General features: G+C 32.9%; 2 protein-coding genes across 2 annotated transcripts; both read left to right on the top strand.

Moving 5' to 3' along the window:
• The first annotated feature begins 2,415 nt into the window (after nt 1-2,415).
• On the top strand, nt 2,416-3,681 carry LOC126700905 (aspartic proteinase CDR1-like). The gene has a single exon (XM_050399069.1). The coding sequence runs from the start codon at nt 2,416-2,418 to the stop codon at nt 3,679-3,681; it is 1,266 nt and encodes a 421-aa protein (XP_050255026.1).
• Nucleotides 3,682-8,168: 4,487 nt separating this feature from the next.
• LOC126700218 (uncharacterized) lies at nt 8,169-12,247 on the top strand. Its single transcript, XM_050398251.1, has 6 exons — nt 8,169-8,487; nt 8,609-8,824; nt 9,371-9,537; nt 11,155-11,236; nt 11,361-11,429; nt 11,862-12,247. The coding sequence occupies exons 1-6, from the start codon at nt 8,365-8,367 to the stop codon at nt 12,030-12,032; spliced, it is 828 nt and encodes a 275-aa protein (XP_050254208.1). The 5' UTR covers nt 8,169-8,364; the 3' UTR covers nt 12,033-12,247.
• The last annotated feature ends 2,968 nt before the right edge of the window (nt 12,248-15,215 follow it).

The raw sequence follows: 15,215 nt of genomic DNA, 5'->3' as shown, positions 1-15,215 counted from the left end.
TTAATGCTTGTTTCCATTTGGTAGAGATCCGAATATTGCAAGCAAGATAAATTTTGGCAATGGCAGTTAAGTTGATTGAATTTGAAGCAAAACAAAAGTTGACTAAGTTATTAAATTCGGTCAAAGTTGTTGACCAAAAACAAGCCACATCATAATAGGAAGAGGTTTGTCAACTCTGTTCCTTTTTTTTTTTCTTTTTTTTAACCCGGATTTGTATTCTCGTAGGTGTTCACAGTGTGATGCTATTTTAGGTTTTTTTTACCACTGCACTACAAAGTGCAGTTTAACTAAAATCATAACCGCACTGCACCTTATTTTTACGGTCACATGTGCAATGCAATGCGGTTTAACCAAAACCATAACCGCACTGCATCTCATTTTTGTAGTCACATGTGCAATGCAATATATAAAATGCAGTTTGAATGGTTTAAAGTCGGTATATTTTTCAAATTTTAGGTTTTTTTTTACCCAACCCAAAAAGTTTTGGGCTAAGTTTTAAACAGTTGAGCTAGATTTTCTTTATTTTGGACTGGTTTTTCTAATCAACACTTACTAGAATTATTATTATTATTATTATTTGAAAACTAGGGTTGTTAAACTATTTATAATATATTTAATATTAAAAAAATAAATATATTAATATATATAAACGGTGCGGTGCGGTGCAATTTGTGTGGTTTTCTTATTATAAAACAGCAAAGTGCACTGCACCATGCGGTGCAGTGTACTGTTACTTGCGATGCGATATGATTATGCCATTTTGCGGGTGGTTTTGGTGCAATTTTTGCGGTTTGTGCAGTTTGGTGAATATCACTAGTCCTACTTGATTGGAGAGAGAAAAAAAAAAATCTATCTTTATATTATAAAAAATAGCAAATCTTGGTGGGTATGAATTTTAGTATTTTAATTTATTTTTAGTAGGTGATTTGATGCCGTTCACACTTCGAGAAATGATTGTCTTATATTTTCAAAAAATGATGGTATCATCAAATTTATTAGGTATAATATTCCGGAACCCACCAAAAACAAAAAAAAAAATCACATCACAATTTGTAACAGAAACTTTTACACCAAGTTTGGAAGAAATTGTTTAGTCAATTGTTCCACTTTGACACGTCAAGTTTGGAAGAAATTCTTGTCTTGGCAATACTACTAATACATGTTTTGGATTAATATTTTGAGTTGATTGGCTGATTTTTTGTCTCGGTTCTTGTTTGCAAGTTCTGTAATTTGGGTTTAAATCTTCAAATGAACTTGATTCGGTCTTGTATAAATTTTGGAAATAGGTAATTTCTATTTAGAATTACACTTCATCTATAGATAATTGATTTTAACTTTAATCTATTTGGCCAACTTTCGAAGAATTTAGATATATAATTCTGTACTCTAATGAAGAAAAATAGCCATGAAACAGTTAAGAATTTACTTCGCAATGAGCTTATAGTAGGCATACGAACGAGAGATACATGAGCTATTGAATTTAGCTTATTTGTAGTTCGATTAGAGCTCGAACTATTAACAATTTTGTCTTATGGGCTAGCCATGTTGTGAGTCATAGTCAACCACCTCTTGATAAGGTTTGGGTTCTTATTAGGAACTCACCGTATTTGTCAATTAAGAATTTAAAGATAATAATATTATATAATATATATTGAAATAATTATAAATTGGAGGATAGAGAAACTGTATATAAAACTTTCCATCGCGTGAGACTCTCTCCCAAAACCTCAAATTCAATGGCAAGCAGTGTCATGTTTTATGGCCATTTGATGGAGAAATTATAAGATCCACATAGTGAACAAATGATGTGGTCTACTATTCTATTAAAAAACTTTCATTTGTTTAAAATTGTTAGTTAGAAAAATTTTTTAAACAGAAAATTTTTTTAAACAGAAATTAATTGCTGACTCAGCAATTTTAAACAAATGAAAGTTTTTTAGTGGAATGATGGACAAATAACCAGAATCCCTACAGACCAGATGATTGTTCTATATTTCTTCCTCACCTGGTGTCCCCTCACATGGGCCTTCACATCATAAAATTAAGAAATCAGTACCAATCCATAATTGATGGCTTACAGGTATATATGGAAGAAGTACACCGAATGGCATAAAAGTATATTCCAAATGCTACTGACCATATGTCTGAATTCACATTTTAACATCTTGTGGTCCACCAAAGGACTCTATAATTTCTCCATTTGATGCCACTCACGCTTGGAGAAATGAATGTCTTATATCTTCCAAATATTATGGTATCATCAAATTTATTAGGTAAAATATACTGTATTTGTCATTTAAGAATTTAAAGATAATAATATATTCTAATATTGATAAATTAAATGGAAATTGGAGGATAGAGAAAGTGTATATAAAACTTTCCATAGTGTGACTCTCTTCCAAAACCTCAAATTCAATGACAAGCAGTGTTATGTTTCATCCATGCTTCCTTGTTGCCTCAATTCTCTCAAATTATTTTATAGGCCTTTTGGCTACAGCTGCTAGCAATGGTGGGTTTACCGTTGAGCTAATCCGCCCGGATTCTCCCAAATCTCCCTTCTACAATGCTAACAAAACTTTTACCGGCCGCCTAAACAAATACTATCCAAATGCCCTTCAATCACGAGTAATAGCATACAAAGGTCAGCATCTCATGAAGGTCTCAATTGGAACTCCACCGGTAGACATCTATGGCATTGCTGATACAGGTAGTGACCTTGTGTGGACACAATGTGTACCATGTGATGGCTGCTACAATCAGATTGGTCCCATATTCGATCCTCTAAAGTCCTCCACATATAGTGACTTTTATTGTGAATCAGAACAATGTCGTCTTATAAACACTGGCACTTGTTCTCAAAATATTTGCACTTACACTTATGCATATGCAGATTCTTCCATAACCAAAGGTGTTTTAGCCCAAGAAAAAGTCACCATGACATCAAACTCAGGGCAAACAGTTTCTCTAGACATTGCTTTCGGGTGTGGACACAACAATAGCGGGATTTTCAATGACCATGAAATGGGAATCGTTGGGTTAGGAGGAGGGTCTGTGTCCTTTGTTTCACAAATAGGATCCACCTTTGGTAGCAAGAGGTTTTCCCATTGCTTGTTGCCATTTGGTACTGATCCTAGTATTGCAAGCAAGATAAGTTTTGGCAATGGCAGTGAAGTTGTGGGTGATGGTGTGGTTTCAACACCTTTAGTATCCAAAGAATATAAGACCCCCTATTTTGTCACACTAGAAGGAATTAGTGTTGGAGACACATATGTGCCATTTAACTCTTTAGGTATGGTTTCTAAGGGCAACATGTTTTTGGATTCAGGAACACCACCAACGATTGTGCCACAAGATTTTTATGATCGATTGGCAGTGGAAGTGCAGAAGCAAATTGCAATGAATCCCATTAGGGATGACCCTGATTTGGGGACACAGCTTTGCTATAGAACTAAATCTAATCTTGACGGACCAATATTGACTGTCCATTTTGAGGGTGCGAACGTGCAGTTAAAGCCTATACATACCTTCATTTCACCTAAAGATGGGGTTTACTGCTTTGCAATGCAAGGTTCTAATGGTGGTGGTATATATGGCAACTTTGCTCAGGCTAATTTCTTGATTGGGTTTGACATGGAAACAATGATGCTCTCCTTCATGCCGACTGATTGCACCAAACAATAGAGTTTGCTATGGTTCAATGTAACACTACTATATCTTATACAATAAGAGATATAATAACGTAGTTATTCTTCTCATGTAATATATCTTAATCTTAACATTTTTTTGCCTGAGAAGAATCTTAATATTAACCAGTAGCAGTAGTCCAATTCATGGGAAAGTTTTAATATAGTATAATTGTTCTGATTTTTTTATTAAATATAATTTCTCTCTCTCCCTCCTAAATATATATAGTCAAGCCATTGGCGTTGGGCTACTTCCTTTTAAGAGAATAAAGTTACACTCTTATCATTAGCTATAGCCTTTTTGGTACAATGATCTACAGGAGGTCAAATTGGGTTAAGTCTCAGTCAACTCGTTGTCACTAGACTATCACCATTTAAAAAAATAAAGTTGCGCCCATTGTCACAAAAAGCAAGAATAAAATAGTTATAAATCTAGAAATCATTCATTTCTAGACAAATCACACAAAATCCTCCTACCACAATGCTCAAGATTAGCAACTTATTTGGTCCAAGAGAGAATCACTTTTCTCATAATTGCACATTTTATATATATAAATATATATATATATATATATATAAAATTAATTAAAGAATTTCTACAATATCAAAATGGAAAACAAAAATAATCTCTCTCAATAATTCAAAATATAAGTTTGAGAGAGAATTTCCATTTCCTAAATTAACATTTTGTGAATCACTAAAGTATGTTGGAATAAGTTGGGATGCATCGAAAGATAAAGACAAGATTTAAAACCAAAAAGAAAAAAATCAAGTTAAAATTCAACTTTCTCTCACTAATATCCAAAATACGAAGAAAAAAAAGTATTGAATCAACTTAAAATCAATGGCAAAAAAAAAGTGATAAAGAGTTTCAACCCATACCCAATAAAATTACAATTCAAAAACTAAAAGGAAAAGAAAAATTACACCAAATTCCAAAACTCTCTCCCAAATATCAAAAACACAAAAATGTATTGGTAAATAGATTCACCAGGTAAAAAAGTGTAATTGGATTGGAGCTGCCGTGTGCCAAATCAATAATTCCTCTTGTAGTTCATAGGTAGCAATATTAGGATTGGGTTATATTCTTGTATTGTATAGTTTCATTCTACTAAAATGAATTATTCAGTTTGGTGGTGAGCTACCTGCAGGGTTTTTTTTTTTTTTTTTGTCAAGGTTTTCTTTTTGTATTTATATCACTGTATCACTTATGTTGTAACTTTCTTCCTGCTGCACTTTATTTCTCCCAATATGGTTGTACTCATCCAACAGTAAATTGATATATCTTTACTTAATTGGCATAATTAATAAAGTTAACTTGTCTCATCACACGCATGAAGAGCATGTGAAGAGACTCTCTTTTTTGGAGTTTAGTGTCATAATTTTTCATTCATTCCAATTTGAAATTTACATGTTTAATATTACACATTTGCGAACTGATACACTTCTTGTTATTCTAAAAAATAATGATTTACCTACTTCCATTGCACATTATTTTTAATTTTCCAAAATTCCACAACTTCTTTCTTTAGTTGGGTACTCGACTACATGGGTCCCCATTGAACATAGAAGAGATAATCCTACAATTAGAAAGCAATATATATATATATATATATATTTATCTGATAGAATTCAAGTTTCATTATGCTACATTATTAATGAAATTTTCTACCAAAAATTTAAGAACATACCTATCGCTCAATGAATTGCATGTTTGGGTCTTAAATTCCTTTGTATCTAAAATCCAAAAATTTAGGATTTTTTTTTTTTTTTTTTTTGGCTTGAAATTGTAAAAAATAATAATAATAAAATTGTTGACCGAATAATAAATTCTTTGAATTTGAAAACCAATGAGAGAGTGGTCTTATTTTGTAGATAATGTTGTACTTGAGAGTCAGAAATGCATTTTTATTTGATTGTCCTTCAGTTTTGTCTCTACTTAAATTTGGAGTGTAATATTTTTGAATTGACAAAATGTCCATCCTAAATATGAAAATCTCCTTGAATAGTAGTATAGAACTATTGATATAAATAATTTGGCATAAAATTAAACAATGTACCGATGTCTAGATTTCCCAACCTATATATGGTCAAAAGTTTATTTTATTGATCTTGATGCTAAATCGATAGTATGTCTGCCGTCCAGCAGAGATGTCTTATGTTGACTATGCATCAATGGTTGCTAATGCTTAGGCTAGGAAAGCAGTTTGCCTTTAACATGATTTTGGTATTGTTGACTCTCCGCATGTGGAGCTATCTTAGCCTTTGATGCAAGACCTTTCTGGTCTATTTTGTAACAAATTATGTGCTGTAACAGCCCTGTGGCTTAAAGTTTCAAACTTAGGTTCAGTTTGGACACGGATGATTTGGCGTTTGCGTTTTATACTGTTTATTTTTTTTAGCTGTGATTGTTGACTTTTTCTATGAATAGTATATCGTGCACTGTTTAGGAGACCCACAAACTTCACTTTTCAGCAATTTTTTCATTAAAAATAGATTCAACGATACTATTCACACATTTAAAAATTATTTTGCTACAGTGTTTTCAGTTTTCAATTTTCAGTTGTATCCAAACAGACACTTAGTTACTATTTATATAATTCCCTTTTACCAAAAAAAAAAAAAAAAAAAAAAAAAAAAAAAAAAAAAAAAGGAGATTTTTTGAATTTGAAGCAAAACAAAAGTTGACTGAGTTCTTGGATTCGATCAGAGTTGACCAAAAACAAGCAACAGCATATTCTGATTTGACCTACTTGATTTGGAGAAAAATTTCTTTATCTACATATTGTAAAAGTATCATATATTGATGGTTATGAATTTTCCAGTTTTTATTACGTAATTTGATGCCATTTACTTCACGCTTAGAGAAAGGGCAAATGCCTATTTTTGCCTGTTTTGAAACTTTTTAGCCATATACCCCTGTTTTAAACTCGATTTTTAGAAATCGAGTTATATGCAAAAAAACTTTATTAAAAAAAAATTACATGAAACTCGAGTTCCATTCAAGGAATTTAATTACCTATTATTATATTTCATATAGAACTATTAAATATATAATTATGAACACTATTAATATATATTTATTATGATTTTTTTTTTTTAGAGATTTTCAACCTATAGTGTTTGCTCCTAATTATAACTTTTTTATTATCAGACCAAGACACCAATCAATTTTTTGTGTATATTTATTATGATTGTGTTTGTATATTGAACTAATTTTCATCATTTAATTGAGGGTAGTAGAATGAATTAAAGTCGAATTAAAAAGTATATATTAAAATATTGACGTGTAAAATTATAAGGACATAAAAACTTATGTGACAAAATATTGTGAGGTTAACTATATATATATATATATATATATTTGCTTATATGTGTGTACTCGCGCGCACACACCCAAAACACATTAAAAAAAAAATTTTGAAATTTTATATGCAATCATGAAATTTAAATTTTTTTTATCAAAATAATACAAATGATTTTTAAATGCAAATGTATTTATTAACCCATATGAAATCATTACCTGGACACACTCTCCATCATATTAAACCAAAAGACCCAAAGCAATTTATTTGTTGGGGGTTAAAAAGAAAGAGAGCAATTTGTGGTGAAGGAAATGATCGAAATAGAAAGATGATAAGATAAGAACGGAATAAAAGAACAGGTTGGGCCAATAAGGGCTTGAAATATGTGGCCCAAGCATGGTCCAAGAATACCTGTCTAACCCGAAATATGTCCAAATTCGCCCAAATGACGATGGGCGTAATGGAGTGGCTTCAAGTAATTACAAAAGTGTTTTTTTTTTTTTTTTTTTTTTTTTTGGGTTGTAGAGACTAGAGAGTAATAATAAAATTTTCTAAGTGATTTACGTCAGCACAACAATTTTACAATAATTTTATAAGTCTAAATGATAAATAAAAAAATAATATTAATAATAGACTTAAATGGAAATTTGGAACTACAATACGTTCCAAGGGTTAGATTATTCACCAATTCACTCCTGTACATTGTCCATTTCATTTTGTGTTGAATTCAAAACTTATTACTATACGAGATTATATGAAACACAAAAAAAAAAAAAAAAAAAAAAAAAAAAAAAGAAAGAAAGTGAGGTCCAATATGATATTATGGTGTTGATATAAACAAAAATTCCAATATTGTCCAATTTTGATCGCTAATAGATATCAAGGCGTTGCAATATTTGATTGATCACTTATATTTCATTTGCTGAAATTCTCTTATACAAAAAAAAAACAAAAAAACAAAAAACCAAAAAAAAAAAAACAAAAAACAAAAAAAAAAAAAAAATGAAACAAAAAGAGAGAGGGTTTGTTTTTTTTTTTTTTTGCTAAACAAGAGAGAGGTTTTTATGCCTTCTTCAGATAAATCATATATTAACTAGTAAGATTAGTAAAGGAATTGTAATTACATTTGAAACGATCAAAAAGGATATATCTTTTTTTTTTAAGAAAAGAAGGTTGAGGTTGAGAATTGTGTGGATGTCTCATAATCCGTGGCTATCTAGTGAAGACTGAAGAGGGCGAGTGGTTCTCTTGGTCCCAATTATCCATTCTTGTACTTCATATTTCCAATCCTCAACCACCACAACCATCTCTGCTCGTTAAACTCTAACTCACTCACACATACACACATTTAACTTACTGGTTACTGCTATCCAAATATGTCATCAGCTGTGGTTGCAGGTTCTTCCTCCTCTTGCACTGCCACCTTCACTAGGAACAGCTCCATCAAAACTTCTTCAACAACACCTGCAAAGCCATTCTTCATATCATCTAAATGCCAGGTATAAATTTTATATATATAAACATATAGTACCAACATATATAAACATTGCCATTTTCATCTATTCTCTATTCTCAAGAAACCCATTTGTAGAGAGCCTTTACTCTATTTCTTCTCTCCAGAAAACCGCCTTCCAAGGCCTCTCACTCCAAGAGGCCAAAAGGGGTGTCTCGGATTCCTTCATAGCTGAGAATAGAAGCAGTTTCGCAAGTGTTGTAAGAAGAGGGCTTGAGGTCACTGCAAGAACTACTGGGGCATCAAAGACCATTGAGGCTGAGGTTGACAAGCCACTAGGCCTCACTTTGGGTCAAAAGCCTGGGGGTCGTGTTATCATTAGTGTGAGTTCTGCTATTTCTATGTTTTCTATCTTCAATTTGCGAAATTTGTTATCCACCAAAATATTTAATAAATAAATAAATAACAGTACAGTGATCTTATTTTGTAAGAGTTGGAATAATAGTTAAATGATTAAATACATACAATATGCTTAAGCGTTTTGGTACAAATAGTAGTTTATCATGATATCCGATCAAGTAATCCTAAATTCAAACGTGTTTATAAGCCAGTGTCATTGCTCAAAGTTCAAATCCCCCCTCCCTTGATATTATAACCATCAAATTATTAATAAAAAAAAAAAAAAAGTTTAAACTTATCTTCGCTTTATTTCTCATTTAAAATGTTAAACGTCACATTTTGAGTCTCATTTATTAAGATGAGTCTCGAACTCTCTATCTACAAACATGAGAGAGGATTAGAATAATGAATAAATGATTAAAATCAATATTTCTTAACAACTCTAAACTTTTGGTACAAGTAGTACAACATCAGTAAGTATACTATATGGATTAAGCTGATGTTTTTCATGGCAACTCATTCTGATTCAGGCTGTAGATGGGGGTGGGAATGCAGCAAAAGCAGGACTAAAGGCAGGTGACCAAGTTCTATACACTAGCAGTTTCTTTGGAGATGAGCTATGGCCAGCTGATAAGCTGGGATTTACAAAAACTGCTATCCAAGCAAAGCCAGACTCTGTCTACTTCGTTGTTAGCAGGTTCACTTTTCTTAACTTTGTTTGTATCCTCTTGCCTCTTCACTTCATGTTAGTTGTGCACTGTTGGTGAAACATTCCATGGAAGATAGATGAAGGCTAAAACTAATTAAAGCATTAATCATTATTGAGGCTTATTATTAGGCTTAGCAGTACAATTGATAATTTATCTGAAGCTGTATGAGGATCTTGTTAAAAAAGCTTTGGATTATTGAATTTTTTATGCCATCTGCTATTACCTGTAAACTCAGTAAAAGATTGATAAATATTTTTCTAGAATATCTAATGGATTATCAGTGTGACAATAATTTCTACAAGTTCAAAATGTTCAATTTTTAAAGTTTGATATATGCTTTTGTAGACGTGCATTACAGCCCTTTTATAGGCTATCTCAGGTGGGGACTCAGCTTTTTGTCCAGAATTTCAGCTGATCAAATGTAATGAATTCTTTCGTTTGCTAATCAATTAATGGATTTTTTGACAATATAGTAAGAATTTCCTATCATAATTGTATTGGACACTTCATTTATCTGGACCTTGAAGTTATAACCTTCAAAGATTGTGAGCATGCCAGTAATTAGAGGCCCACCATGTGGTAACTTCATCAAGAAGCATTAGAGCTGAGTTTGAAATGGCTCTGTAGAAGTGGAAATTTTGCAACTAATTACAAAATGCCTCGTGCTATTTAGTGGTTTCCACTGTCGTTATTTAGAAACCAATGAAAATATTCCAAGTGTTCTAAATAAAAATTTCAAAGAATACCTAAGGGTCAATCACAAAGATGAAAATGTCACAGGAAACAAAACCTAACATATACAATTCAATATATAATACTATATTTTGGATCATTATACATAAGGTGTCAAGCTGCAATATCAGTGGAATCCAATTGTTAGATCTCCATTAACACTTGAAATCTTGGTTTCCCATCCACTATTACGTTGTGGAAATTTGTTTAGTGTTTTTACTCTGTTTTGGATCTTCATCTTTCCTTGAAGTCCAAAGGAACTTTTAGTATGCTAAACATGATGGCCTTTCTCATTCCCTTTTTTGCAATTTGGAAGAATCAAATCTGAGAATATTTGATGTTAAGGAGAGAGAGGAGCCAGGGGAATTGTTAACCACTAGTGGTAATCTATTTTTAGGGTCCAAATATCTGGTTTGTAATAATATATTTTCTTTGTTCTTTTTAGACAGAACCTTGTGTCATTGTGTCATTGAAGTTTGAAATTATTTGGGATATGCGTATCTTGTCATGCATTTACTTTATGTATATTAGATACTAACCAACATAATTCAAGAGAAAAAAAAGGAATTTCTTCAAAATAAATTGATTAGACTTGTCTATTTTTTTTTTAAAATTAATTTTTGTACTTAAGTAGTAGAATTGGTATCAGTTACTTATACTATAATGTTGTCACATTTGTCATTTTAGGTTCCTTCAGTCAATTACTTACTGTACACATAATGTATTCCATGTAAAAATCAGTACTTAAAGGAACAAAGTAAACTATAATAACAAGTAAAAATCTGCAAGCAAGCTGATGATGTTAAATTTTTCCTACTATTCTGTTTTATTTTTTCTATGCCTAATGGTCCATTTATCTATCTGCAATACAGAGGTGCTGAAGTAGATGTTAAGAAACTACAAAAGCGTCCAGCTCCTCCCCGCTTTGGAAGAAAATTAACTGATGCTCAGAAGGCAATTATAATTTTGGCATAATAAGCTTCAATTTACTACGAATTGTTTACTTATCTTCTGGGTTCAATATAATATCTTAATGTAATTTTAACACCTAATTATTAAATGGGAACCCATCTTGCAGGCTAGAGCTACTCACATATGCCTTGATTGTGGATATGTATACACTGTACAGAAACCTTTTGACGAGCAGGTAAGCTTAGCTTCTGAAATTTGTCATACTCCATAATTCCCCTTAAGACCAGAGTAGGAACAGATTCCAGCTGAAGCACTTCTCAACATCAGAGTAAATATAGTGAACCCTCCCCCTTTTAAGAAAGAAGAAGATTCAATAAAACAGCAGCAAAAGTAGAACAACATTGCTTCTTCATCTTTTCTTTTCTTTTTTTTCTCCATTTCTGTTTTCTGTCTATAGCAGAGAGTTTAAGTCAAGACTCCTCTACCCCTTGATTCCTTCAATGCTGTGCTATCACAGCATTGGCACATTGTTGCCATGCTAATTAAGTCACAGTTCACCATGAGTTCACTATCCATATGCATTGCCTTGTGATCAGTTTAGTCAATTATTGATATCTTCTTAGTAGGTGATAATTTATCAAGATATTCGGATTTTATTTTTCTGCAGCCGGATGAATATGTATGCCCTCAATGTAGAGCACCAAAGAAGAGGTTTGCACGGTATGATGTAAACAGTGGAAAACCAATTGGAGGTGGGTTGCCTCCAATTGGGGTCATCATTGGGCTGGTGGCTGGTATTGGTGGAGTTGGAGCATTGCTTGTTTATGGTCTTCAATGATTCTTTTTTACTATTGCCTTCCGATTACAAACCCATTGTTCTCCTCTCCAAATCAATCAGCCTGGTTGATATAATGTTAAATTCTGAACTGTATGCCAAGATTCACTCTTTGGAGCCTTTGTATGTGTCTTAAAATGAACTGTAAATCTAAAGGATGTGCTTGAAATTAGAAGAATCTCCAGGAGCAAGATTTGTGACCGTTGCATTGATTGCAATCTCTGAAGTGCATATATTTCACCCACACCCCCCCCCCCCCCCCCAAAAAAAAGAAAAAAGAAAAATGTGTGCGAGTTCAGGATCTATATGTTGCTATTTTAGTCATGTCTAGCATCAGCTTTCCATGCATCATATGTTTCTAACTTGGCACACACATAGCCCCCACCCTCCTTTCTCGCACACAGGTGGTTTTGCACTCAAGGATTGGTGGCATGGTGTCACGGGAGGCAATTTGCAATGCTTTTCAATGATGGGAGGTGTTGATGGTGGTTATGTTTCATCAATTCGTGACAATTAGGTGCCAATCGTGGCTAAATTGTATAGATCAGGCTGTTTTGTGGGTGGATCCCGTCAAATTTGAGTTGATAAGGTTATTTTTGGATAGATCTAGTCAAATTTGCACCGATTCGTTGAGTTGTGCATGGTGGTGGGTTGAATTGTGAGATAACAAAATGTTTTTCAAAGCATTTGCAAAAATGGAATCAAACACTAAAAAATTAAACATTTTAAATTGAACATGTTTTACATCAAAAAATATTTTACAACAAAAGAAAAGTAGTCTAAAAGTACACTTTTGACCCTTAAAGTATGGGGTTAGTTTCATTTTGATCCTCTAAGTTTTAAAATTTTTATTTTAGTCTTTCATGTTTAATACAAAATTGATATTTCTGCATTACACAACATTTTTTAACTAGTATCTCATATAGGGTTGTCCATGGGTCGGGCGGGTTGGGTTTTTGCCCAACCCGCAACCGACCTGTACAAGATCGGGTGGTCGTTTTTCAACTCGCAACCGACCCATAGTAGTAACGGATTCGTCGGTTCGGATTGTCGGCGAGTGGTCGTCAGTTTCAGGTGAACCCGATTATCACTGGAATCCTTCGAAACGCGACGAGATCTCACCAAATCGAGCGAGATCTTGCCAGATCCATCCAAGATCCGGTGAGATCCCGTCGAATTCGGCGAGATTTCTGCCTAATCATGATGAGAAATCACTGGTTCGGCTAGATTTGATGTTTATTGTGCCAAAAATCAACGGATTTAAATGAAAAAGTTGCCGAAATCTGGAAAAAAATGGCCGAAATCTTAAAAAATGGCCGGAATCTGGAAAAAGTGGTCGGAATCTGGGAAAAAATTGTCGGAATCTGGGAAAAATGGCCAGATTTTAATGGACGTCAGACGGGTCGAGTTTCACAAGTTTTAGAGGAAGAGATCCGACACCCGACTCGCCAGCGTCGGGTTTATGGAGTTGAGACCCGAGTCCCACCACCGGACCCGTCAGATCGGGTGATTTCGGGTCAGGTCTGGGCGGGTGGGCAGTTTATTTGGACAGCCCTAATCTCATATATAGTTAAAAATGAATAAAACTTCATATCACTAACTAAAATGGATGGTAGAGCTAATATGAAAATGAAATCAAACATAAATGGCTAAAATGAAATTTTTGAAACTTGAAAAACCAAAATGAAAAGAATATCAAACTTTAAGAGCCAAAAGTGTATTTTACACAAGGGAATCAATCTTGTACCGAAGGCTGTACTGGTTTGGTTAGTAGAATAATATATTTCAGTACCGCTCAATACCGGTGTACCGTTTCAGGTTTACTGCTAATTATATATATTATATAATTATTTATCTATTTATATGTTTATTAGTTAAAGTAAGTATATTCATTATGAATAGTTAAAATTATAAGCTAATGGTTTTTTTTTTATTTAAGTTAAAATAATATCTGATTGTTATTTTTTATGATAAAATGTTAGTTGCTAGTAATAGAAAACTCATATAATAATAATAATAAATAATAGTAGTAAGTACACAAAAGTCTTTTGGGGGTGTTTGGTAGAGTAGTTTGAGAATTGTTGTTTGGAGTTTTTTGAAATTTTTTGAAATATATGTGGGTGAAAAAGTGTGTGAAAATGTACGTAATGTTGTTTAAAATGTGAAAATTGTTGTTTGAACTTGGTGGCCAAACAGGACACTTTAATTCTTGATAGATGTGGCAGGTATTAAAATTTGAAATGCTTACGTGTTTGGTCAGAGAAGGCCACACAAAACAAAATAAAGGCATTTAACAAAAGTTAAAAAGAAACAGAACACAAGGCAAACTAGTTTGGGGCTCTGGCAAAAAAAATAAGGAAGAAGAAGATGAAGAAGCGATGAAGAAGAAGAGGAAGAATGGTGGATCATCAACATGGGGTTAAGGCTGGTGAAATTGTGGTATCGTGGCTATCTAGTATCAACTTCTGCTGCTATTTTCGTTTTAAGTGTTTTTTATTTTTTCTTACCGGCCGATTTTCTTTTTTCGGCCGAAACACTCCAATATTCGCGTATGACCGGTACATAGCCGGTACGTCCAGTGTTTAAACCAGTACAAAATACCAATGTATCTATACCGGTCTGAGGTTTGAGGCGACATATACCGGCCGATATGGTATGGTATTTACTACATCTTTTAGTGAAATATAAGCAATATTTACTAATCATAAATTAAAAAAAAAAAAAAAAAAAAAAAAAAAAAAAAAAGGGGATGATTGAATTAATAAACTTGTTTTTATAAATTCCTTCAAAGTTCAAACCTATCATCTTGAAACTTTGTAAAATTTACTATGCTTGTTTTTTCACAAAACCTTAAATCTTTACATGCTTATTATATTGGTCATTTTCAAGGATCCAGTCAAAAGGTTCTTCCCATTATCAAAGGCCTCAATCTCAGCTGTCAAAATCATCACTCCATTATCCAAGGTCATTACTGTATAGTACACCTCAAAAGCACCATTTATAACTCTTACAAATAATAGTAGCCTATTACCATTACGGTGCAGATTTTGTATACATATTTAGGACCGTTGTATCAACCATCGAGGTCATACTTTTGATTATGGTAGCTAAATCAAAGACTCGCCAGACTGAAGTAAAGCCCAACTGGACTTTTGATCATTACCGAGCTTCAAGTTCTATGGCTGG

This window comes from Quercus robur, chromosome 9, assembly GCF_932294415.1.
Source record: "Quercus robur chromosome 9, dhQueRobu3.1, whole genome shotgun sequence".
Lineage (NCBI taxonomy): Eukaryota > Viridiplantae > Streptophyta > Magnoliopsida > Fagales > Fagaceae > Quercus > Quercus robur.
Note: the sequence above shows the minus strand (reverse complement) of the source record. Positions and strands in the feature narration are given on the sequence as shown.